The sequence below is a fragment of the Centroberyx affinis genome, unplaced genomic scaffold, assembly GCF_046629955.1.
Source record: "Centroberyx affinis isolate AG114_WGS23_722 - 3 ecotype Tasmania unplaced genomic scaffold, CSIRO-AGI_Caff_v1 ptg003475l_1, whole genome shotgun sequence".
Taxonomy (NCBI): Eukaryota; Metazoa; Chordata; class Actinopteri; order Beryciformes; family Berycidae; genus Centroberyx; species Centroberyx affinis.
In genome coordinates, this window is record NW_027281435.1 from 146962 (window position 1) to 169869 (window position 22908).

Below are 22908 nucleotides of genomic sequence, written 5' to 3' on the forward strand. Positions count from 1 at the left end.
CCGGGAGGGAACAAAGCTCAAGAGAATAAATTGAGTGACTAACCCAAAGGCAAGTTGTAGTTTGTTGTAATAGTTGTGAGGAGCAAAATAAATAAATCCACGCAAACTTTTAGCACACAAACTCTTTGGACAAATAGGCTATTCACATTGAAAAAATAGCTACAAAATGTAATACCTCGTAAAATGGCGATTAAGACTTTTTAATACTTTTTAAGGGCCTTAATTTTCACTAAATTGAATTATTACCTTTTAATACTTTTTAAGACCCCGCGGACACCCTGCTGTCTCAAGTTTCCAGTCAAGGCAAAGTATCCCCAAAGGTTTTTTGAGAAGATGTTTTTGATTATTTACTGTGTTTGAAAAATTGAGATGCAGGACAACCTCTCAACAGATTTGAGTCCAGACACAATGTTATTGACAGTTCTGCTCCCTCTTCTTTTGCTTTTGCCCCAGCTCTCTTCACATGTTACTCTGTGACTCAGGAGACCTTCAGTAGGTCACTTCTCAGGAACAAGGACACACAGTGTAATAGATGCTAAGCGGCTACACAGTTTAGCAGTATTGCACTTTAATCTCAGAACTCTGAGATCATCCATTCTATCAGATAAATGTTCCTTTGCACCACAATGGAAAAACTGCTCAGCCTGAACAGCGTTTCTTTCCCAGCAGCGACCAGACTGTCATGGCCTGGATCCTGTTGATGGTAAAGACACAAACTGAACCAGAAGAGACGACCTCACACATTTTGCAAATCTTTATTACAGAATCGTAAAGACTAACAACAAATATAGTATATATGAAATCTTTAACAACATAATTCAACAGCAAAACATTTTAAGGCAAAACTACTAAGGCATCTATAGTGATCGCCATGTATCTGGACAGCATCACACTGATGTTTTGGCTGCATACTTACTAATACTTTGGTATGAAAGAACCCAATCACTGAGTTTTCATTTGAACAGCTGAAGAACGACCTTTTTGTTATTAGTGTTAATTCACTGTGCTGACAGATTAATATTATATTCAATGAAAAAAAAAATGCCTCAAACCATTATACTGCTGCTACAGAGTTGAAAGAGAAACCTGAATAACTTCAATGGTCATTTAACACTTTTAATTGTCCCAAATTAGTAATTTAAGAGTCATTTAAAGCCACATACAGTCAGCTGAATCCTCATAAAGGTACAATGAAATGTCAAAAGTCTCATAAAGAGCACTGGAAAATAAAATAAAAGTGCCTGGTGAAATGAAAGCGTCCCAAAGTATGGGGACAGGCGGTAAAGCATCTAAAACAAAAAGCATCTGATGAGGTGTTGCTGTCCTTCTGCTTACGGAGCTTGTTCTGTTTGCCATACTGTGAAAAAACACGTTTGGTTCACCAGCAGAAAATAGGCAATTTCTGTGGAAGTGCTTCATTTCACCTCCTTTGCTGAAATAAGGTCCTCTTTTGTGTCTATTCAGTGCAGAGCAGCAGATCAAGACCCCCTTCTCTTCCGGCTACAACATGGTGTTGGTAGTCAAGTCTGTCAGGACCGGCTTCACACCGGCCGCAGCCATCTGCATCTCCTGGGTTCTTCGACTGTTCAGTATGGCCTGAATGCACAGTGTGAGCTATAGAGGGATATGTGGATTATGTTAGAAACATAAGAATGGCACACTTATACACACACACACACAGCTGTTGTCTTGTGAAAACCTTGTAACTCCAATTTTGGCGATTTTCACTTTAATTGAAGGGTTACATGCTCCTCTGTGGGTTGAGAAACTTGTCACCAAGCTAAAAACAAGGCTGTTTTTCTTAGTTTCTGAAAAGTTGACGTGATTTGGAGATACAAGCGTTTCACCTGACAGCAACAAGATATATCGTCCTGGTTTGTATATGTGAACCACACCAAATGTTGGGACTTACTGATTGCTGTTGTGCAAGAACATCTCGATATAGGGCTTGTCTACGTTCCTGCTCCTTTTCATCTAACCGTTTCCAAGTCTCAGCACCGCTCTTCACCTCGGCCTCAGGCAGGTGTGGGTTCTGTTGCCACTGTGAGAAAGGAGGTACAAGCAATTAAAATGTACGAGGGATGTTCTGAACAACTGACCACCGGTTGGTATTGGCAGATACTGATTATAAATATGAGATGGCTGACCGGCCTATTCTGGCAGCTCAACCTTATTCTGTGTAACAGGTAATGAGACGTTGGCATCATATGTTTACCACCAAGTAATGTGCTGCAATTCATCCCATCTTATGTGAGAAATGCTTCAAATTCTCATTTATTTACTCTTACAATTCATTCAAAGTAAGATTCTGAAACATACTCTTTATCTAACAAACACTAGTGTCAGGCCACTGTCTTACTCAAAACAAACAAAAAAATTGTATTTGCAATTGGTTTAAAAAAAAAAATCTCAATCAGCATTTTTCAAAAATGTGCATTAATTTGAAGTCCTTTCAGTTACCAGATTAGCATGAGAAGTTACTGTCGCTCACCAGTCGTAACATGTAGTCCTCCATGTTGTGGGACTTCATGGACTGCAGTGACAGAAAGGCCTCGGATACATTTGCTCGGCTCTTGTTCAGCAAATTCTGAAAGACGTTTATCAAGCAATATTATATAATATCAAATACAAACAGCATATTAGAGAAGCAATTCCAAGAAAAGTTTAAGTTATAGATTTATACCAGTAGCTGTTCATTGGTCTTCTCGTTCAAGGCGCTCTGGCTGAACTGACCTGGAAGGCTGGCTGTGTTTGACTGCTTGTTGGAGAAAAAAAAATGCATGGTTGTAAAGAGATATACACGTTTAAAAAAGCACATCAGAATTAAAAAAAGGTATAAAATGGCGTGTATCAAGGCAACAACATCAAGATTCACTCGAGAGCTCAGGATATGAATGCTTTGCAGTTCTGTACCTCGGCCTCGTACTCGGCCCAGGCAGCTTTGCGTTCGGCCTCGCTCAGCTCTTCCTCTTGTTTATGGTCCAGCAGAGACTCATGCTCATGGTAGCACACTATCTGTTCTTTACACTTTTTCAGTAGCTCCACCAGGACCATATCCTGAGAGAGAAGGACACAAAACGTCATGCCATGCTGCAAAATTCCTCATCTACACTGTAAACTGAACCATCAAGCCAGAGAGAGTCACCTTTGGCAGCACAGAGGCGGTCCTCTTGCTCTTCTTAGAGTTCGGGTCGTCCAGCAGGTCTGGCTCAAACATGTAAAGTTCAGTCAGTTCGAAAAGGGTGAAGTGCCTCTCGATCTGCTGCTGATCCACCACTCGGAACGACAGAGACTGCTTCGCCACCTGCCGGTCGTAGATCTTCTCCTCCATGGTGCCCTGGAGATTAAAAAAAAGAGATTGAAACGTTGAGACCATGTTAGAATATAGAGCAACTCCAGGAGATCCTTCAATTATTTTTCCTGCAAAAATCAGTGTTTATAAATTTCAATTTTCAATCAATTCATCAATAACGGAATAAGAGAAAGAACAAGTAGATTATTCATCTGTCATAGTGGAGCCTGCCATTTCAGTCTTTTTGACCATTATATTCAGAATAATAAGATCTAACATATCATACAGAAATGAAGGTATCCTGCTATCCTTATGTTTTATTCCCAGAAACACACAACGCTGCCATAATTCTCTTTCAATCAGTTACTTTTGGGAAATAGAATATGCCGATTGTAGTCATAATTGCAAATTACCTAATTACATAACTGTATTGCATAATTGTTATGAAAATATGAGAGAAATGAGCAACACATTTCACTTAAATACAGTGTACACATTGCATTGGAGGGCAGTGCCAGAAGGTTTGCATGAGACCATGCTTTTCACATTGCCATTTGCACTCATATTGACAAATAGGAAAATACATCAGACTAAACCAGCGTCATCTAACTTTCATCTCAACACTTACATTCTAAGTTATTTCAATCATGGCATGCTGACTAAGTGACAGTGAGCTTACCTGAGCCAAGAGGCGGTACACAAACACATTTTTCTGCTGACCGAAGCGGTAAACCCTGAAGATACTCTGTATGTCGTAAGAGGGATTCCAGGAGGCGTCAAAGATGATGACCCGGTTGGCGGCCACGAGGTTGATGCCAAGCGAACCGGCTCTTGTTGAGATGAGAAACAATCGACCGCTAAGATCAAGAAAATGCAGAGGAGAAACTTTGTGTTATGACACTGTCGTCCAACACTCTGCCCTTGTTACAAGAAGATCTCATACACTGGATACAGTACTCCAATGTACTCTATGTGGGAAGGTGCAACACTAATAATATGTACCGGGCATTGGTGGCATTATTGAACGCTTCTGCCCATTTTTTCCTTGAGATAGCACTGGTGGACCCATCAAGACGATAGTAATCGACGTTTTTAATCCAGCTGCCGCGGCCTGTAGTGTCAGAACAATGAAGCAGAGGGATCAGCGATACAATACCATGAAGGACGACATTTTGTAAGTGCATTCATGTTTTCTTTGCAAAAACCCCCCCCCAGAATAATACCTTTGAATAGGGATGATTTGCTGCTCATTCTGGCACGGTGAGACGACTCCAAGAAATCCTCAATTAAGTCTAAGGAGATCAAGGACTGACTGAACACCAGCCTGAGAATGCAAAAAATGGTTCAGACATGAATAACGGCGGACCTGTCAGCACGCGGTATTTCTGTGTTTATCGTCGCATGGGGAAAACGTACACTTTGTCCTCCAGGTCCTCGGCCATTCTGAGAATCTCCATCAAGAGCACCATCTTCCCCGAGTGCTCCAAGATTCTGGCGTCGGTTTCAGACAGCAGGTTCCTGTACCAGTCTTCAGGAGGGGTGTCCGGGCTCGAGCTGCTGGTCGCTTTCTCTGCTGTACAGAATATAGCAGGGGATAAACCACATTAGTGCCCACTTTGCAAGCCACAGACGGGAGACACATCGCTGACACATGGAGTCTCAATACCTCCTACTGCTGGACCGCCTTGCTGGTCTCTGGCCGCATTTATGCCCTTTGACTGGTTGTCCCCGACTTTACTGTTGTCCTCGGTACTCACTTCTCTACTTCTGCTCCCTCTCTTTCCACTATACCAGGCATAAAAAAGACAAAGAAGAAAAATAGGTGGAGAAATCTATGGCTTAAGATGGACATATATATATAAATGCAGCATTTTTCTGTGATTAAAAAAGCAGTTGTCACGCCAGCTCACCTCTCAATCACAGTGGGTTCTTCACTTCCCAAGAGAGCAGCAGCTTTAATCTGATTCTTCCCATCAAAATGTCCCTGTAATTAGACAGCAAAACCCCCAGTTAAGTGTTAAGATGTAACGGTTTAATATATTTTACATTAAGTCACGCTAATAGGGAAACAGTGCATGTTGCATTAAAGATGATCAATGATGATTTCACCTTGTTTTCTTTGCTGATGTAGCTGAGCTGAAGGCACCAGGGATGAGTCCAAATCCGGCTGAGTATCTGAAAGTCCTTGAAGAGGTTTGTCCCGGCCTTCACCCGTCCTCTGTCGTCCATGGAGCCCACACCTGGAAAAGCAAAACACTTATCTTCTTCAGAAGGCCATTGGCTGGCAATCTCTACCTTTGATAAGTTTAGTTTCGAGTCTCACACTCTACCAGACATAGATTTAATATAAATGGTCTATAATTGTGACAATGATTTTACTTCAGTGTTTGAAGAGGATGACGAAAATTAATAATCTGTTATTTGTTTAGCGTAACTGCAGTATGCATCCATATATCATGTTATAAAGTGTTACCTTTTGAAATTGCTACAGATTGGAACAATTAAATTACATGGCAACCAACTCATGATCTCAGGTTCAAGAAAAAAAAATCCTGCTCCCACTGCTGAATCAAATATTAATTGTTCTGACAAATACTTGGCTGGGAAATAATTTCTGGAAGCAGATTTTAGACATTGGAAAAAATGTCACTAAACACAGACATAGGATCAGTTTTATTTCTAACGATGTAATGTATGTAAATATAAACTGACCAAAACATTTTAATATGTTAAAAAGGATCTTTGTGAGAGATCGTAATAACCATTCATAATAAATGTTGAATTTATCATTATTTAACATTGTGTAATTACTATTTTACTGTTAACTATCAAAGTGTTGCATATGGCTAAATGAGTATTCTGCAAATAAATAAGGACTAAGTTATCAAAACAGCCTTGAGTGCTGATAAATTTGCATATTTTAACGCAAAAATATTAAGTCATAAAACAAGTTTGAATTTTTGTTTCCAAATGTTAACTTTCACTCTGATAATGGAAAAGCATTTTAGTTACATGTCTTGTCTCCCTTCAATTTATTCAAAACCAAACCTACAACTTTTATTTTCCCTTTAAAATATAGTTTCTTTCTACAGTGTATTGTTTTATGTGCAGTTACTGTTTGAGAAATGAAATGAGCTGAAGACAGATCCTTACCAGTGAAGTGGTCCAGGTAGTAGCGGTACAGCTTGTACTGAAGCGGGGTCACCCTCACTGCCAGCACATACTCATGTTTGGGAGGCAGGAACTGAGTCAACGCTGAGTAATCTCTTCTCTGGGAGAAACACACAACAGACTTATCACAACTAGTCTAAGCTGGACTAGCAGGTCAAACATATCTTCTTATTCAAATTGAATTGATGGTTATTATTCAGGGTGATTTGGTTTTCCAATGCTGTTGTCATGTCTGTAAATAAAACCCTCAATCATGTTCTACTGGTTAGTTTAATCGCTGGATGTAATTAGGGGTGATTTTTAATTTTTCAATTCCCAATCAATTCAATTCTCAAGTCAATTCTCCTCACATACTTCATTAGTAAATAGATAGCGTAGAAAGAGACAGGAAAGTGGGAGGAGAAATGCGTGGTCTGGGGTATGAAACCAGATGTTACATGTTCGCAGTACATAAGCAGACTGAATAATCAGGAGGCCTGCAGGTGGAAGTCTTTCTGACCTGTACACATCCACCCAACATGGCATGAAGGACGTGGGCGCGGTTCTTCATGATTCGGACGTCTCTGGGGGTGGAATCGGCACACTGGCCGTTCTGAATGGGGTTGATGAAGCGGTTTCGGAACTCCTTCAGCGAGCCCAGAAGGTTCTCCTTGATGAAATTGACCATGCAGTGGTCTATGAGAGCAAAGCATGTTATATTAATATGAACACTATTGTTCCAAAATGAGATATCCATGAAAAAATACTCTTACAAAATTGCCGTGGGCATAAAAGTAAAGCACATGATATGTTACTATTGCAGTTCTGAGTCATCTCAAACATTAAGCATTTTGCAATGTGTACGGGACTAATAAATATTAGGACAGCACTCCTTCATGTATATAAACATCGAACAAAAAGTAAGGAACTTTGTGTTTGGTAGATTATTTCTCTGTTGTAACAATGCTTCTTGGCAATACATTTTATACCGTTGGAAAGCCTGTTTATTTCCCTTTTAAATGGTGCCCCATTTGTAAGGAACATGCATTTGTGGGATGAGCAGCACAGCTGAGTATGTGGGTTGCGCTCATGAAAAATTTGCCAAATCTTCTCTGCCAATGCCAAACAGCTTATTCTGCTGTTGCTATTGACTCTTGTTTTGAGCTTCCGGTACCCCCAGGTGCTGACAATCAGGTACCTGATTGGCACCTGCACTGGAATCTGAACATGTGGAGGAACGTTATGTTCAGCGATGAGTCCAGATTCTGCCTACGGAAGTTGGATCGTAGGGTCAAAGTGTGGAGAAGACGGGGAGAACGCTATGCTGATTGCTGCACCGATAGAGTAACACCTTTTGGTGGAGGCAGTGTGATGGTGTGGGGCGGCATCTCCATCACTGGAAAAACGAGGCTTGTCATCATTGGAGGCGATCTCAATGCAGAGATATCGAGATGAGATTCTGCAACCAGTGGCAATCCCATATCTCCACAGTCTGGGACCAAACTCCAAATCCTGGTTGAGGAGTGGAATGCCATCCCACAGCAGTGTGTGACCAGGCTGGTGACTAGCATGAGGAGGAGGTGCCAGGCTGTTGTGGCTGTGTATGGTTCTTCCACACGCTACTGAGGCTCCTGACTGTTTGTTAAATGAATAAATTGTAAAATTGCCAATATGTCTTGTTTCTTCCTTGTTACTGATAGACTTCAATCATCCAATCCACCAAACAACACCAAACAAGAGTCAATAGCAACAGCAGAATAAACTGTTTGGCATTGGCAGAGAAGATTTGGCAAATTTTACATGAGCGCAACCCACATACTCAGCTGGGAAATGGGAAATAAACAGGCTTTCCAACGGTATAAAATGTATTGCCAAGAAGCATTGTTACAACAGAGAAATAATCTACCAAACACAAAGTTCCGAACTTTTTGTTCGATGTTTATATATTATATATATTTATTTGATGCAGAGACACACACCCTTCTTCAGTGTGTGTCTTTATTAGTTCATATATTGAGGGATTCATCACCCAGACATGTCAGAAAGCTGAAGTAAATGCGTAGAGCGTGTTGTTTCTGTAGTTAATGTGTGTAGGGGAAGAAGATCAAAAATGTAATTTAACTCCCAAAACAATATGGTAGAGGGGTGCAGACTTACACTCAACCAGGTTGTTTTGCAGCGGTGTTCCAGTTAGCACCACTCTCCGTCGGGTCTTGATGGCACCCATGGCTTTGGAGATATTGGACGCTTCGTTCCTCAGGATGTGCCCCTCGTCACAAATCACAAAGTCTGGACCTGAAGAATACACAATACTGAGAAACGGCCATGGATTGCAACTGTTTCAATGTGCAATGCAATGACACATGAGATGGAAAACAGACATTTAATTAGCATCATACCATTTCACAGTTACTGTACCTGGATTCACCAGTGCGCTCTGATACTCTTTCTTCAACTGCCCATTGGTGATTTTGTGGCCTAGCGAGAGGTTGCGGTACATCTCATATCCCATGATCATAACACCGCCATCCCTCTGCCACTTCTGGAGAGCACTGAGGCGTTCCACAGGTCGCTTCATTGTGGCCAATTCTGTAACCTGTAACAAGTTTGTGTGTTTAAAGAATAACCGTGTGTGTGTGCATATTTCCCATTATGCTACAGTGCGTATTAAAGTCTTAAGGGTTTGTCCACCTTGACTTTATCCTTTCCCATGTTATCTTGCCATATCTTGAACTCATTGATCCAGTTGAGGATGGTATTGAGCGGACACACCACCAGGGCCGTCCTGAATTTCAGGTTCTGTGACTGCAGCATTGTATGGAGGAACGCCACAACCTGTAAAATAACACAGCTATCAATATTAAAGCACAGACAATGAAGCACAGTTCAAGGCAAAGTGCCAAAAATAATTAAAGGAATACACAATGTTTTTGGAAGATTGAACCCATTGGTCGACTTACCTGTTAAGTGATGAGTACATTGGTGCAAAAATCAGTGTTGGTAGGACGCTTTAGAGCGCACTATGTTAAATGATTTTATGCGATTATTCAAAGAAAGACGACTGACCTTTTAGTAATAAAAAGTTTCCAGTGGTTTTTATTATATGACATGTTGATTCCTAAATTTAAAAAATGAAATATCATAAACTCAGTACAGCTGATGTAGCCACAGTTTATTTTTTTTTAACTATTTCAGGTGAGCAAACATATATACTGCTGCACTTTCTATTTGAACAAGGAAAATAATTTGTGTCTTTTTACCCATCTCCTACACAAAACTGCCAGACTTGGCCACATGTCATTTAAGATTACTTATCATTTATCTTTAGAGTTGCCTTAAGTTCAAATTTTTGCACTTTTCAGATAGTGCTAGTCGCCTCTGATCACTCAAGATAGTGTATGCTTAAGTGGGACAATCTACCAGGGACACATGGATGATTTTGGTGTCTATGTTCTAATCACTTAATGGGTAAGTTAAGAAACAGGTCAATCGCCCAAACACTTGGTGTACTTCTTTAAACTAAGCAAAACCTAAGCAAACCAGGATTGATGAAGTGGATATCTGTTTCTTCAGTCTCACCTGAAGAGTCTTCCCCAGGCCCATGCAGTGTGCCAGTATACAGCCTGATCCAAGAGAAGAATTGGCCTTCTTCACAGACTCACAACAACAGTTCCACATAAACTGGACACCTGTTGGGAAATAAACAGTCAACCAAATACCGAGTATCATCTGAACACATGAAAGTACAGATTCTGTGTGACATAGAGTTATTTCTGAACTGAACACAAGAAGAGGATTTGGGTCTTGATGAGCACGGCACCAAAGCGAAAGTGTCATTGGATAAAGCCCTATCCTGATATATAACAAATGTAACAAGAGATTGCATTTGCCGATGCTGCCGGTGCAGTCAACATGCCTGTGCTAGGCAAACAAGTCATTCCAGAATCACAGTATTGTGTATGTGAAAGGAGGGCAGAGACTAACCATCCACCTGGTGAAGCTTCAGTCTGGTCACCAGGTTCCTGTGCACCTGAACAAGAGGTTCCTTGGTGTCCTCATCCTGATCCAGGACCAGCTTGGTAGTGATGGCGTGTGCCACCTGAGACAACTCATCCTCTATGACAATCACCTGGAAAACAAGGTCACTCTTAAAAATGACAATATTAGTAAGGACTATAGGTGAAATGCCAAATGTGTTACTATCGGCTGATGCGTAGTAAAGGGTCAGATATACAGAGAATCCACACCTCAGTCAAGAGTAAGTGGCGTAGAGATACAGCTATGATGTACCACAATACTGTTAAATAAAGCTGTGCATTATAGCCATATGGTCTGTAATTTAGCTACTACACGCACACATATTTGAAGAGTTAATTTACAAAACATTGCCTTTTCATTTTGGAAAACAAATATCTCCAAAATTTAGAGAATCTACTCTGCAGAACTGTTACTTTGTCAAAGGAATTAAGTTACCTGCTAACCTTCAAAAAGTGCCATACTTTGTTCTAATTTTTAACTATCATTCATTTTGTAAGAACAGGTGTCACTAATTGAGAATATGCAATTTGGTAACACTTGGCCATCGCGGAGGATTTAAGTACATTATTTATTACTCTCTCTTGCAGAATAATGCTGTGTGCACATTGAATCAGTCCCAAGTGAAGATATTTTGTTGAGACATTTCACTGTCAATGACAAAAAAAAAAGTATTGTTTGTTTTTGTTTCTCAATAGGACTCTAGCCTATTATGAGCATGCTACTTGATTCCAGCCATGTTGCACAAGTCTGACTGCCAGTGTTGAACTGAAACTCTGTTCTACTCAGTTCTACAGTGAAAGCTCATGGTATGTTTGGCCTGTTGTGTACACAGTACCTCTCTCAGGTCCTCCATCTGCTGCTCTCTATTTGCCAAGCGTTTGCATCTCTCCTTCTCCTCCTTCAGGGCTTCCTGGCTCTCAGCACAGAGATGCCCGTCGTCAATGATTCTGCGGATCTTTTTGCGTCCCTTGGGGGTGCCTTTACAGTCTGAGTTCTCGTCATCCCCATCCTCTTGATCACTCTGCATTAATACAGAAAAGCTAGCTCGTTCAGAAAGCAATGTAACCACTTGACAACCAAACCAATACAATACATTTTCTTGCCTGGCAAGTAAAGGAGTTACAGTATTAGAGATAAGCAGATACAGAGTAACAGTGATAAACAACTTAATGATAACAGCTACTGCTACATTTTCATTGCTGGAGTCAGACAGCAAAATTAATGGGGGCTGTTGTTTCTTCTGCAGGTAACTACGGCCCGCTTCCTTCTCCGCTCTGGGGGATGATCTGGAGCTAAAAGGAGAAAAGGCAACAAAACAAGTACAGTGAATAATCCAGAAAGGATGCATTCCTGGCAATTCAATAAAGCTTAGTCAGATGAGCACTGAATCCATTTTAAAGACACATCATGAGCTGAAATTAAATTCAGAATTTTCTAAAAGATTTATTTTAGGCATTTTATGCTTTATTGACAGAGATAGTCAGGAAGGTATGGGAGAGAGAGAGGGGAGGACATGCAGCAAATGACCGTGGGCTGGACTCGAACCACTGAGCCTTATATGGTACGCGCTCTACTCAGTGAGCCACCTGGGCGCCCCTAGAATTGCTATTTTAAATTGATCTGATTTGTTGGATGTCACCCTTGGCGGTTAAACGGACATACCTTTTGGATCTCTCCTCATTGGTCTCATCTTCTGACTGACTCAGCTCCTCGCTCATACCACCCTCTTCCAGCTCTGACTGGCTATTGTCACCACCACTCTCACTATCTATTTATAAGAAATTAATATAAGAAGTTAGAACAAAGTAGATCGTTATTGGTCAGAGTTTCTCATGTTAAAGGCATCCATACTGTCATTACCGTTCAAGCGCTTGCTGCTGGCCCTTCTCTTGCATTCCTCTTGCTCTCCTCCATCCCTTTCTGCTGCAGCCTTTTCACTTGGTGTTCCCTCGTCTAGGGTGAGTTTGTGGCGGAGCAGATGGTGCCTGGAATTGGGCCCATCAGACGATTCTGAGGCCAAGGTTGAGTCTTCCCCTGAAGTAGAAATATATTCTACTACTACTAGGCAATAGAGATCATTCTACTTCTCTGGTATAACCCAGAGTGACAAGATAGGCGCCTGGCAAGTGAGGCAGGTCAGAACCTGGGAAACATATATTCCCCTGCAACAGCTTTTGTCAAAAAGTGCAGATATCAAAGTCATGTAATGATTAATGAGGCTATAACTGGAAAAGAGCACTTGTGCTTATGACTGGCTGCACAAGGGGAAGCTTAAAATGATGCTAGTTTAAAAGAATCACTTACCATTTTCATCTGTTCCATTATCCGGCCTCGCTTCTTTAACCTCCATGTCACCCTCCGACTCAGACTCATCTTCCTGTGTTTCCTCAGCTGAAGAGATATCTTCGCCCGAGGAGTAGTTGGCTTTGATTTGGGCCAAAAGCATTTTCTTAGCGATTCTTTCAAAAGCAGGGGAAGAGAAGGAAAAGGTACCTGAGCTTCATTTCATGATCAGTAACATTGTCTTCAACTGGGTATTCTTATACTTATATTTTAAGGAAAAGTTAGTGTAAGGTGTAATCATATATTTGGGCTTAAATACTAATCAAATAAAAGACCAATTTCTTGAAGTGCTGGTTAAAAACAACCTATATTGCACTTCTTCTCAATTTTTGTTCCCAAAGTCCTTGAGCCGTTTTGCCGTAAAAAGGGAATAATTGTAAACCTGGTCAAATAATCTCTTTAGTGAGATACTTATGGTCAATTCATATTATGTAGGCAATATCAATTACTTGTAGAAGTCAACTGCTACATCACTGAAAGTCCTAACATCTTCAAAAAAAAAAATAAAAAAAATAAAAAAGTAGAAAAGAATCTGCATTAAAGGAGACAGAGACATTGTAAAGTGTATTAATTTATTACAGACAACTCTTTACAGAATTCAACAAAAACAAAAGGACATGTCCTTAATTTAGCTTATGCCCCTTCAAGGGGCATTTTTCACTTTTCCTACAAATTTATATCATTAGCTCGAGTCTAACACAGCTGTGCGTTTTTTTTCCAGTGAAAATAATAAATACTTTTCTTAATTTATTCTCTAGTTCCCCTCTCCCAATTAAAGAGCTACAGGCTGTTTTGGACACAAGGGTGAGTGTCGACAGGAAGGAAACCACCTCCTCCAGTACTACCAGCCCAGAACTTGTATGTACTAGTACTGGGCTGACTCCAGCTAACTTGGCCACATGTTTATATGTGTTTTAGATAACAGTCAGCTTCAGCTTGATTTAACAAGTTGATATGATGTTCCCAAGACAATTTATTCACGAAAAACAAATCAAAACACTTGCGGGTATCTATCAACAAGAAAAAAGTTAGCTACCATTCAAATATCCAACTCTTTCATCAGGTGGGAGGCTCGATCTTTGGCAAGGCACAGTGCACACATCGCTTGTGGCTGACTAAGTGAAGAGTGGGCGGGTCCACTGTTGGCCGCCTAGAGGAGACAGCTGTCTTCCAGTCCCTTCTGCCCATTTCTAGCAGCCAGAGACAACCACTGCTCTGATTGGCTGGCTGTACTAAAGGGTCCGCCCCCTCCGCCTGCCCCAAACAGAAGATTGGTCAGCTTGCTACGTAACAGTAAAGTCAGCTTGCTACGTTCTGACTGGCCCGTTTCAGAGGTGCCGTTTTTTTAAGTACAACTTTGGCAAAAAAACAAATAGTACAATTTTCACTTTACTGTGAACAAGGAACATCCAAGAGTGTAAACCCATGACAACGATTACATTAGCAATTTGTAACCTCCCCCCCACACACACACTCCATTTAAGTGGGGGAAAAGAAAAAAAAAACTACTACAGCAAATCAAAGTCTGTACATAAATATTTAGAATGAAAACATTGTTTCAACTCTTTTTTTTTAACTGCTTACACTCCAGTGGAGTATAATTTTCCCTTTACTATTTTCAGAGGTGAGAAAAAAACACTTAACCTGTATGTCAACGTCATGCACATATTCTTTATCTACACTTCATGTTATCGACATGATGTAAGGTCAAAAGGTTCAAAGGTTTATGGTTTTTACATAGTGTACCAAGTTGTGTTCTGAGAGGTAAATCCACACATAACAGTTTAGAAGGGAAAAAAAGGTCAATTCTAATAATTAACAAAAACTGTAAGTACTCAGTAAGTACACAATGAGGTGCCTCCTTATATACAGGCAGTGGCAGACGGCAGCGACAACAGACCAAAGCCTAGGATCTCACCTTGCATTTTTCAATTGGTAAGAAAGATAAAACCATATAGACGAGGAAAGGGAGAGAGACATTAAAAACATTAACACTGAAAAATATGTACATAACACCACCACACAGCAGTTTGGTAAGGCTGACCTCAGTGGTCACATGCTGTGTGGAATATTTTTTGCCTATTTTAAGAGCTGCTGCCCACCATGATCAAAATCGCCGACTCTCTGAACAAAAGCTTCCTCAAGCGTGACATAACTTTTCAGTCCAAATTAGGAATTCTGGATCCCGCCCCATTTCAGTCCAACGTGAAAATGTATAGGGGTCTAAAATGAGTGCCTTTAACTATGTTCAAGGCTAATATTGACTCTCCAATATTAACTTTCTAACACTGAATTTCTAATATTGAATTTTTGCTTTCAAAGGTTCCTCTATTATGCATTTCGTTATTTGTTGAGGTGGATTCTGATGAGTTTTGAAGCTGCAATGAAGAAAAAAAAAAAATCGTTAGCCATACTTAGCTTAGCATTCCAGCATTTCATGGCTTTGTGAATGAGGATAACAACTTCCGCACAATGGTTCTTAGCAAAGTAATTTGTTAACGCGTTACAATATGTAATAACTTCGTCATATGTCATACATACATTATTTCACCCATTTTAAGAACAGAACAATTGGCAAACGGGATCCAAAAATCCCATTCATTTTCACCATAGGCGAAAAAAAAAAAAGATCCGGATACAATCCGAAAGCCCCGACGTGATAATAACACTTGAGGACAATGGCACCAAGAGCCATGTAGTTCCCAAAAGATGCACGGAAAATAACGGGATGCAATCTGCAACAAGAAAATGCCTAAAGTTACGGATGGTAAAAATTTTGCGCTTTCAGGTTCATTGCCTCATCTCAAAGAAAACTAAGTCTGTTTGGTAGCGTGTTGCTTTGCACCATTCTTTATTGTCCATTAGAGCCATTAACCATAAGCATCACTTGAGCAGTATCACATGGACTTCTGCCAGTTGCAGAGATGGTTGGATCGGTGCTTCCCCAGGAACAGGTGGGTATGATCTACTGACATGTTTCTTGGATTAAAAAATGAGTCAGTGAAGGTCTTGGCAAGTGCCTTTCACCTATTCCGCTCATTTTTGTCTAATTTAGCTTAAAACACCCTTCTCAGCTTGTCGTGACCTGTCAGAATTTCAGTCTAAAAAGTTCAACTGTGGGACACTTATTATTTGTCATGTATCAATACTGTTAGATGGCCCTTTTAGGCCCTTTATGTCCATGATGAGTGTTCTCTGAATATTTCCTAAGGCGTCTTGAAGGTCTAGATGAAAAATTAACATTTGATCAGTACCCTGATACACTATGGTACACTATTTAATTCCTCTAAGGATGCCATATTCTTATCCACTAATAAGGTAACCTACATAATATTACTTAAGAGAATATCTCTATGAAAGCAACACTGTAGGAAAGAAGACTGGCATTGTCTCTCAGATCTTGTAAATCCATAGTTATTTTTCATATGGGGCATGTACAGGTTCCCTAAGGAGCGTTAATCTAGACCTCAGAAAAATACAGTTTATAACAGCCTTCTAATCATAGCCATATTGCACATGCACAGGAAGATTTGTTCCCATACTCCATCAACACTTAGACCAGGTGTAGTTGTATTTCAGATATCACAAAGTTAAAACATAAACAAAAGCAGAGTCCAATGCTGTATAAGTGTGTAAAGGGAATAACAGCAGCAACAACATGATACATATCATGTAATGACAGGAAAGCCAAAGAACAGGGCGATCCATTAGGTTACATGGTATGGTTCCATCCTAATGACCAGGGTTACTACACAATTCTACTAATCAAATTCCATGACTATTCAAGTATGACTTGAGACTTTTGACACTTAATCAGTAAAGTCAGAAACACACTGAATGCGTCACTTTACATAATTTCATTATACCATCATGACAGTCATTGTCTACAGAGAGTAACAAATACTTTAACACAAATGTCAAATAAGCCCATTCACATCAGAGCAGTCCTAACTGAAGATCATGTCACGCATGGTATAAGAACTAATAATGTTTTATTGTGGCCAATTGGGTTGTCAATCGGAAAAAAATGCACTCTTGGGTCTTAGAGGACTGAATAACATGAGTCTAACGTGCATTTACAGAGCTATAGAGTCACAGAATCTATTTTATAGTGTAGCTCTAAAGGTGCCAAATATTTTATTCACAATCCGTTTCTTTCTGAATACTACTCTAGATAGACTTTTCAACAAAAGTCACGCTGCCATACCTTAATAAAGGGCAAAATAACCTCTTATCATACCATAACTGTGACCCGTCTAGGGTACATTTTATGGCAGAATATCAATAAGGAGGCTTTGAAGGTGAAGCATCAAAGTTTTACAAATGCTTACAACCTTCCCCACGTCAAATGGAAACAAAAATATTGTTCATGATTAGTTATAATTTCTGTAGGCTGAAACCAATTACTTATTTTTTTTGTTTTCTTTGAGGTAACAATGAAAGCTAATACAAATATCTGCAGATAATCTGGCAGGCAAGAACTTCTAAACTTGAATACTCCACCTGTAAATAACAATACTTCTTTCCCTTGGGTGTTAGAGTACTGCTTAATGGTGGTGATGCTTAACAGTTCTGTAATCAGTAGACTAAAGTTTAAACTTTTTAAATACTGTCACTGGAAACAAACTTATAATACATTAACATGTTGAGCGGTGAGGCACAATAAGTTTCATTTATTGTTCAAATTTGGGCTCCAAGTGGTTCAATTGCACGATTTTCCCTTTTGGATCAGCTCAGTATGCCCAGGGAATATGATGAGGATAATTTAGGTACAGCATATGAGAAAAATAAATAAACTCTAAGGAATCTCATGCAAATGCAAAGTTGAAAAGTAAATAAATCCTAATGACAAGTTGACTAAGTGGCCTATCATTCATAAACATAAGCGAGGTTTGGTCTTAATATATCATGAAGTGGGCCCCATGTTTCACACTGTACCTCTAGAAAGTGTATTTGACTTCTGTTGATCTACTGCAGCTACGTTTTGGTCGTGTTTGAATAGATTGCCACTGAGTCTTGATGACAAGATGGTTGCCAGATTTAGCACAGGGCTTGGAGTTCGAAGTTGTAGCCGTTCTCCTGCAACTAGGGTGTGTTACAAAGTCTAAGTCCGGGCTTTTTGAACCATACCTATTTTCTGGGTCATCGTCTTCCTCTGCTGCCCAAGAGGGCCCAGACTGCTCCTCATCCCCTACAAAAACAAAGAACAAACGAAAGGAAAAAGTCAGCAAGTTGTTTAGAGTTTCAGCACAGTGATAACATTCTTTCCTCAAAAAAGGCTCAACACTGACCACTAGTTGCATGTTTCTGTCCTATATTCATTAAGCAATGACACAACATACACATGGAAGCCAGATGACAGCATAGCCTCTGTGCAGCTCATTGGGTAGAGCATGGCACCAACACAAATCCCACTGGGGCAACCCATGCCTAAAATGTATGCATTCCTGGTACTGTAAGGCACATAGGAAAGCACATCTGCCTAATAGAATATGTTTAAATTACATATATGGCAGCATTACATGTGCCTGCCAAGACCTAAGTTCAACACCTTAATTGGCCAAGGGCAACTTTTTCATGCTTTGCAGCAGTGCTGGCAAGCATCTAGATCTTGATAAAAATGAAGAGGAGTTATCTGGATTATATAGTTATATAGAGAAACTCCTTGAGATTGACTATTTGCATCCCCAAGCTGCATCATATGGAGGATTTTGTGCCACCCATAGACTAATTAAGTAATTATTGATTAAGAAATAGATGAATACAAAAACAATATCTAACATTACTAATTAATTGCACATTCAAAGGGGCAATAAAGCAGTTTATAAAACAAAAAAGAATGGCAATTAAATTAGTATTATTTTTATTTTGTAATTATATCTTTGATTAATGAATTTCTGATTTATAAAAGGATTTGCAAAACAATTTTTAAAAAGGCATTTAAAATTTTACTTTTTATCATTCCATTTACTAATGCTTTTTCCTATTTCCTATTCCTACTATTTCAGTATCCTTTTCCATCTCACAATTCATTTGTCTACTGCTCTACCATTTACACTGCTTGGGCCACACTTAATTATTAGACTATTCTTTTTATTAGACAGCCAGGTTAATAATAAATAATAGAATGCCATCACAATCCTCCTCCAACCATCAAACAGTGGTGGAGTAACTCGGTAAGAGCTAGCATTAGCCATTAGCCAGGGGGGTTTAACTTTAGCTTACCACCAGTGATTAGCTAGCAAGCTAGTTAGCCAGCTACTACTAGCACACTACCGCAGCTTCTCAAAAGAACCATCAATAAGATCATCTCACCCTACTGACTTGAAATGCCCTAACTTGATGATATTGCTAATGATGATATTACTGGACGTTACTCAGTATGCTAAACTGGTGGTTTCTACGAAAGCTGGGATACAAACTAAGTACAAGGGTTAATTGCTTGGTTAATATGCTTAATTATATTCATGTAGACAGTTGAAGAGAGGCTCACCAGATGACTGATGGAACGCTGCTGTCCCCAGTAGAGACACATCTTCAATGATTGGCTTCATCTTCTGATCATCCCCGTCACTCCCAGAGTCATCATCATGTTCTTCTTCACTTGATGAGGATGACGAGTCCATAGCTTGCTGCTGCGATTTGGGTACATTCTTAGACTTCCCAGCCTGTATTCTACCCTGCTTCCTAGCTGCACCTTCATCCTCTCTGTTGACAATGTGAGGCTTCCCGATTGACCTCAGCTTATTCAAGTGCTGCATTTCCTTCTGCAAGCCTTGGTCATCACTAGAGGAATCTGTGCCACTTGCTCTTCGAGCCTTGACTCTTCTGTCACTTGGGTCAGATTCAGAGGAACAGTCCAGCACCTTGCGTTTGCGGAGAATCCTTTCCGGTGAGAGAGGCGTGTTCTTAGTGAGCCAAAAGAGACATTTTTTGGTCACGTGAGTTGACGCCTTATCTTCCTCATCACTCTGGGGCTCATCAGAGCTTTGTGTCATAGCTGCTCGCTGGAGTAGAGCTGCAGGGACTTCATCTGAGTCAGAGTCCTCTCTTGTTCTGCTAAGCCCTCGATCTTCAGCCCCATTGGCTGGTACTGTGTTGGGGGTGTCCTCGGGATCTGAGTCACTGTCACTGTCTGCTGTTGAAAGGGAAGGCTTGGCCTTGACATCACTTGGTCGACGTAAAGGTGTGGTCTTCACTCGCGGCGACCGTCTATTGTCATGTTCCTCTTCTTGGTGTATAGATTCCTTCAATGCACCACCGACTTCATTCTTTATCTCTCCGTCTTCATCCTCCACTTCTTTTCCCTCCAACTTCTCCTCCCTCATGTGCATGTTTACCTCCGTCTCTGGGGCATTAGAGGGTCGTCCGTGTTCCACAGGCACAGGCGTAAGTTTCACCACTAGTTCTTTAGTCATGTTGACCAAACATTCAGAAGACTTCAGGGCAATTTTTCGGGGCCTCCCTCTGGATTTACGTGAAGATGACCCCATGTCCTCTCCAGGGCAGTCATGGACATCTTTCCCATGGGAGAAAGAAGACTTTACATCATCTGTAAAGCCCTTTGAGTCAGAATCATCCTCTTCCAAATGTTCAGCAGCTAACTTTTGCAAGTCACTCAAGCATCTTTCATCAGAGATATCCAGCTCTGTGTCTGCTTCTTGTACATGATGTTCAGTATCAAAGTCAAGTAAATTTTCCCAACAGTTCAACAAGTCCAAATCACTGAACTCCTCCTTAAGGCTATCCTCGAGGTCCGTATGAGATTTCTGCAAGCCTTTCAGTACTGACAGAAAAGACTTCAGATACAGAAGTCGAACACCAGTTGTTTGTTTGTCCTTTGTTACACTTTGAATGAAATTGACAAATGTTCTGTTTAAGGTGTTTGTCGAGTCTATTAAATGCTTGGCCTTTTTGGTTAGAGCCTTTGGAATCTGCAGTGTGTTATAGTTGAACACCACACTACCATCCATACCACTGTGATCCCACTTATCTAAAGGAATGTTTTGGGGTAGCCGTGGCAAGATGCCAAAAAGTTCAGATTTTTCTGGTTCTACTCGGCTCTTCTTGCGATGCTGATACCACAGACGTTCCATGTTGTCAAGGACACTGTCACAGGCCACCACTAGGTCCAAAAGGGGCTCTGGGCTACAGACATAGCAGTACCATTTGCTCTCCAAGATACCAGACAGCTCCTTCCTCCCCAAATTTCTTAAAATACACTTCTTACAGAAGGCATTACTACAGAAGTCACAACAGATCAGGTTGCCTCCTTCAGCACACCATCTGTATGAGGAATAAACAACAATAAAAACTTAACAAAAACAACAAGCTGAAGCCAATTCTTAGATTTCAGTTAAGATATCAAATGCAACCATCATACCTGCACTGTTCGTCCATTCCATCTCCATCCTTACTTATGTCATCACTTGAGTAATACTTGAAGCAAGACTGACAAAACAATACATATGCAATTAGAGAATTCCTGAGTATGGCCAAATAGTTAAGCTACACGGCTGAAATTACCATGACTACATTTACATACACACTAATAATGTAATCTTAAGGCAATACTCCAACCATAATAATTGTCATGTAAATACTTCAGACTTATCTTAAATTGTATTAAGCTCATAATCAGTGTAAGCACAACCTGATTTAAACACTTAAGATTTCTGCTGCGTCTTTTAAATTATTTACCTGTTACTCAGATTTAAACCAGGTTTATGGCAAAACTGCATGTAAACATTTTAATCAATTAAATCTGATTGATCATAGGGGTCAAAGGATGGGGTGCATGTAAATATCATTGAATGTATGTTCGTATTCAATGGTTGTACATGGTTGTAAAATGATAACCACATCTCAAGGTATTGCATAAGAAGTTAGTTATTACATCAAGAAATACTGCCCAATTTAAGAATTAATGCACAATGACCACCTTAAATATTTGAGTAGAAAATTATTCCACCCATTCTCCACTATAATAGTTCAAATCAATACTTTTGAACATGAATGATACTCTCCTAAAGCAAAAAACCAGAGAACTAAGATTGAAACCTGTGATGTCATCAATAAGTCAAATTATGTCAAAATGATTTTACTGCCCAAATGAGTTTTATGCCACAGTAGTACTAGCATCCTTGAACCACAAAATGTAGCGAGAAGCCCTAAGATTTCCCCTGGATGTTCCCCATCGCTTTTACCATCTTCACCAAGTCATCTTGACTCCAGATTTTACATCTTGATGACATCATACATTCAGGTCCGATTTCTGGGGCTTCTGACTGACAGTTCTACATGTTTACAAATATTGATAAGTCATAGATAAAAAATTGCATGAATTCTTAAATTGAGTGGTAGTCCAATTTAATAGCAATGCAGTGATACAGGTCAACATAGATTATAACTAATAGAATGGAAGATCTGTCTCTGACATGCCATCAACAGGCTCACCTTGCAAATAAGTACTTTGAGAACTGGATGCCGATAGAAGGAATCTCTCTGGAAGTGGTTAACTTGTCGGCCACATGCTGTGCAACTGACAATTCCCAGGTGCTCAACTCCTATAAAAAACACACCAAAATTATTAGCCAAAATGGTTACAAATAGGTCTTGATGGGTGACATAGTGGTTAGAGACTGTCTCAATTACCCTGTGGTCAGACTGCTCTGCTATTCATGCATGTATCAAGGTGATATGAAAAGTGAACATGAGTGGAACCGCCAACAAAAGTCGCAGCTGGGTACTTCAGCATTGGGATCATGGTGCAGCTTTTGGCAGAAGGTGTAAAAAAAAAAAAAAGTAATTGCAAACTCTGGATTTGCCCCTGTTCAATAGATAGGTATGGCAGTGGACTTTCATGTGGTGGTCGCAGGTTCTAATCTTGGGGTTGGCAAAATGATTCAAACGGAGTTAGACTCTTGAACCCAACAAGCACAGAATGTTTACATTATGCTATTTGACATTGTCAATTTAAAAGATGGCATTTTTCTGGCAAGATACTAAGACAAAAGTTACACCCCACACCAAAATTAAGCTTGGTAACATTGATGTTGCACACAGTCCATCAATAGGCCTACTTT

At 40.1% G+C, this 22908-nt stretch overlaps 1 protein-coding gene across 2 annotated transcripts in view; it reads right to left on the minus strand.

Moving 5' to 3' along the window:
- Positions 1 to 739: 739 nt before the first annotated feature.
- The window catches only part of LOC139661201 (transcriptional regulator ATRX-like), a 31150-nt gene continuing 8981 nt past the window's right edge, over positions 740 to 22908 (minus strand). Inside the window, exons 7-35 of one of the 2 annotated variants that reach the window (XM_071539595.1) lie at positions 22280 to 22389; positions 21207 to 21274; positions 19317 to 21109; positions 17954 to 18014; positions 12785 to 12939; positions 12341 to 12514; positions 12143 to 12248; positions 11670 to 11772; positions 11316 to 11501; positions 10427 to 10571; positions 10022 to 10131; positions 9134 to 9277; positions 8861 to 9038; positions 8600 to 8737; positions 6963 to 7138; positions 6446 to 6563; positions 5402 to 5532; positions 5203 to 5276; positions 4959 to 5077; positions 4709 to 4865; positions 4516 to 4616; positions 4295 to 4403; positions 3972 to 4149; positions 3146 to 3337; positions 2914 to 3057; positions 2684 to 2755; positions 2492 to 2587; positions 1913 to 2041; positions 740 to 1614 (exon numbers count right to left, since the gene is read on the minus strand). In XM_071539595.1, coding sequence (XP_071395696.1) covers positions 1501 to 1614; positions 1913 to 2041; positions 2492 to 2587; positions 2684 to 2755; positions 2914 to 3057; positions 3146 to 3337; positions 3972 to 4149; positions 4295 to 4403; positions 4516 to 4616; positions 4709 to 4865; positions 4959 to 5077; positions 5203 to 5276; positions 5402 to 5532; positions 6446 to 6563; positions 6963 to 7138; positions 8600 to 8737; positions 8861 to 9038; positions 9134 to 9277; positions 10022 to 10131; positions 10427 to 10571; positions 11316 to 11501; positions 11670 to 11772; positions 12143 to 12248; positions 12341 to 12514; positions 12785 to 12939; positions 17954 to 18014; positions 19317 to 21109; positions 21207 to 21274; positions 22280 to 22389 — 5381 coding nt within the window. In that variant the 3' untranslated portion in view covers positions 740 to 1500. Of the gene's footprint in view, positions 1615 to 1912; positions 2042 to 2491; positions 2588 to 2683; positions 2759 to 2913; positions 3058 to 3145; positions 3338 to 3971; positions 4150 to 4294; positions 4404 to 4515; positions 4617 to 4708; positions 4866 to 4958; positions 5078 to 5202; positions 5277 to 5401; positions 5533 to 6445; positions 6564 to 6962; positions 7139 to 8599; positions 8738 to 8860; positions 9039 to 9133; positions 9278 to 10021; positions 10132 to 10426; positions 10572 to 11315; positions 11502 to 11669; positions 11773 to 12142; positions 12249 to 12340; positions 12515 to 12784; positions 12940 to 17953; positions 18015 to 19316; positions 21110 to 21206; positions 21275 to 22279; positions 22390 to 22908 lie in introns of both variants that reach the window. The other variant, XM_071539594.1, reaches the window with a different exon arrangement.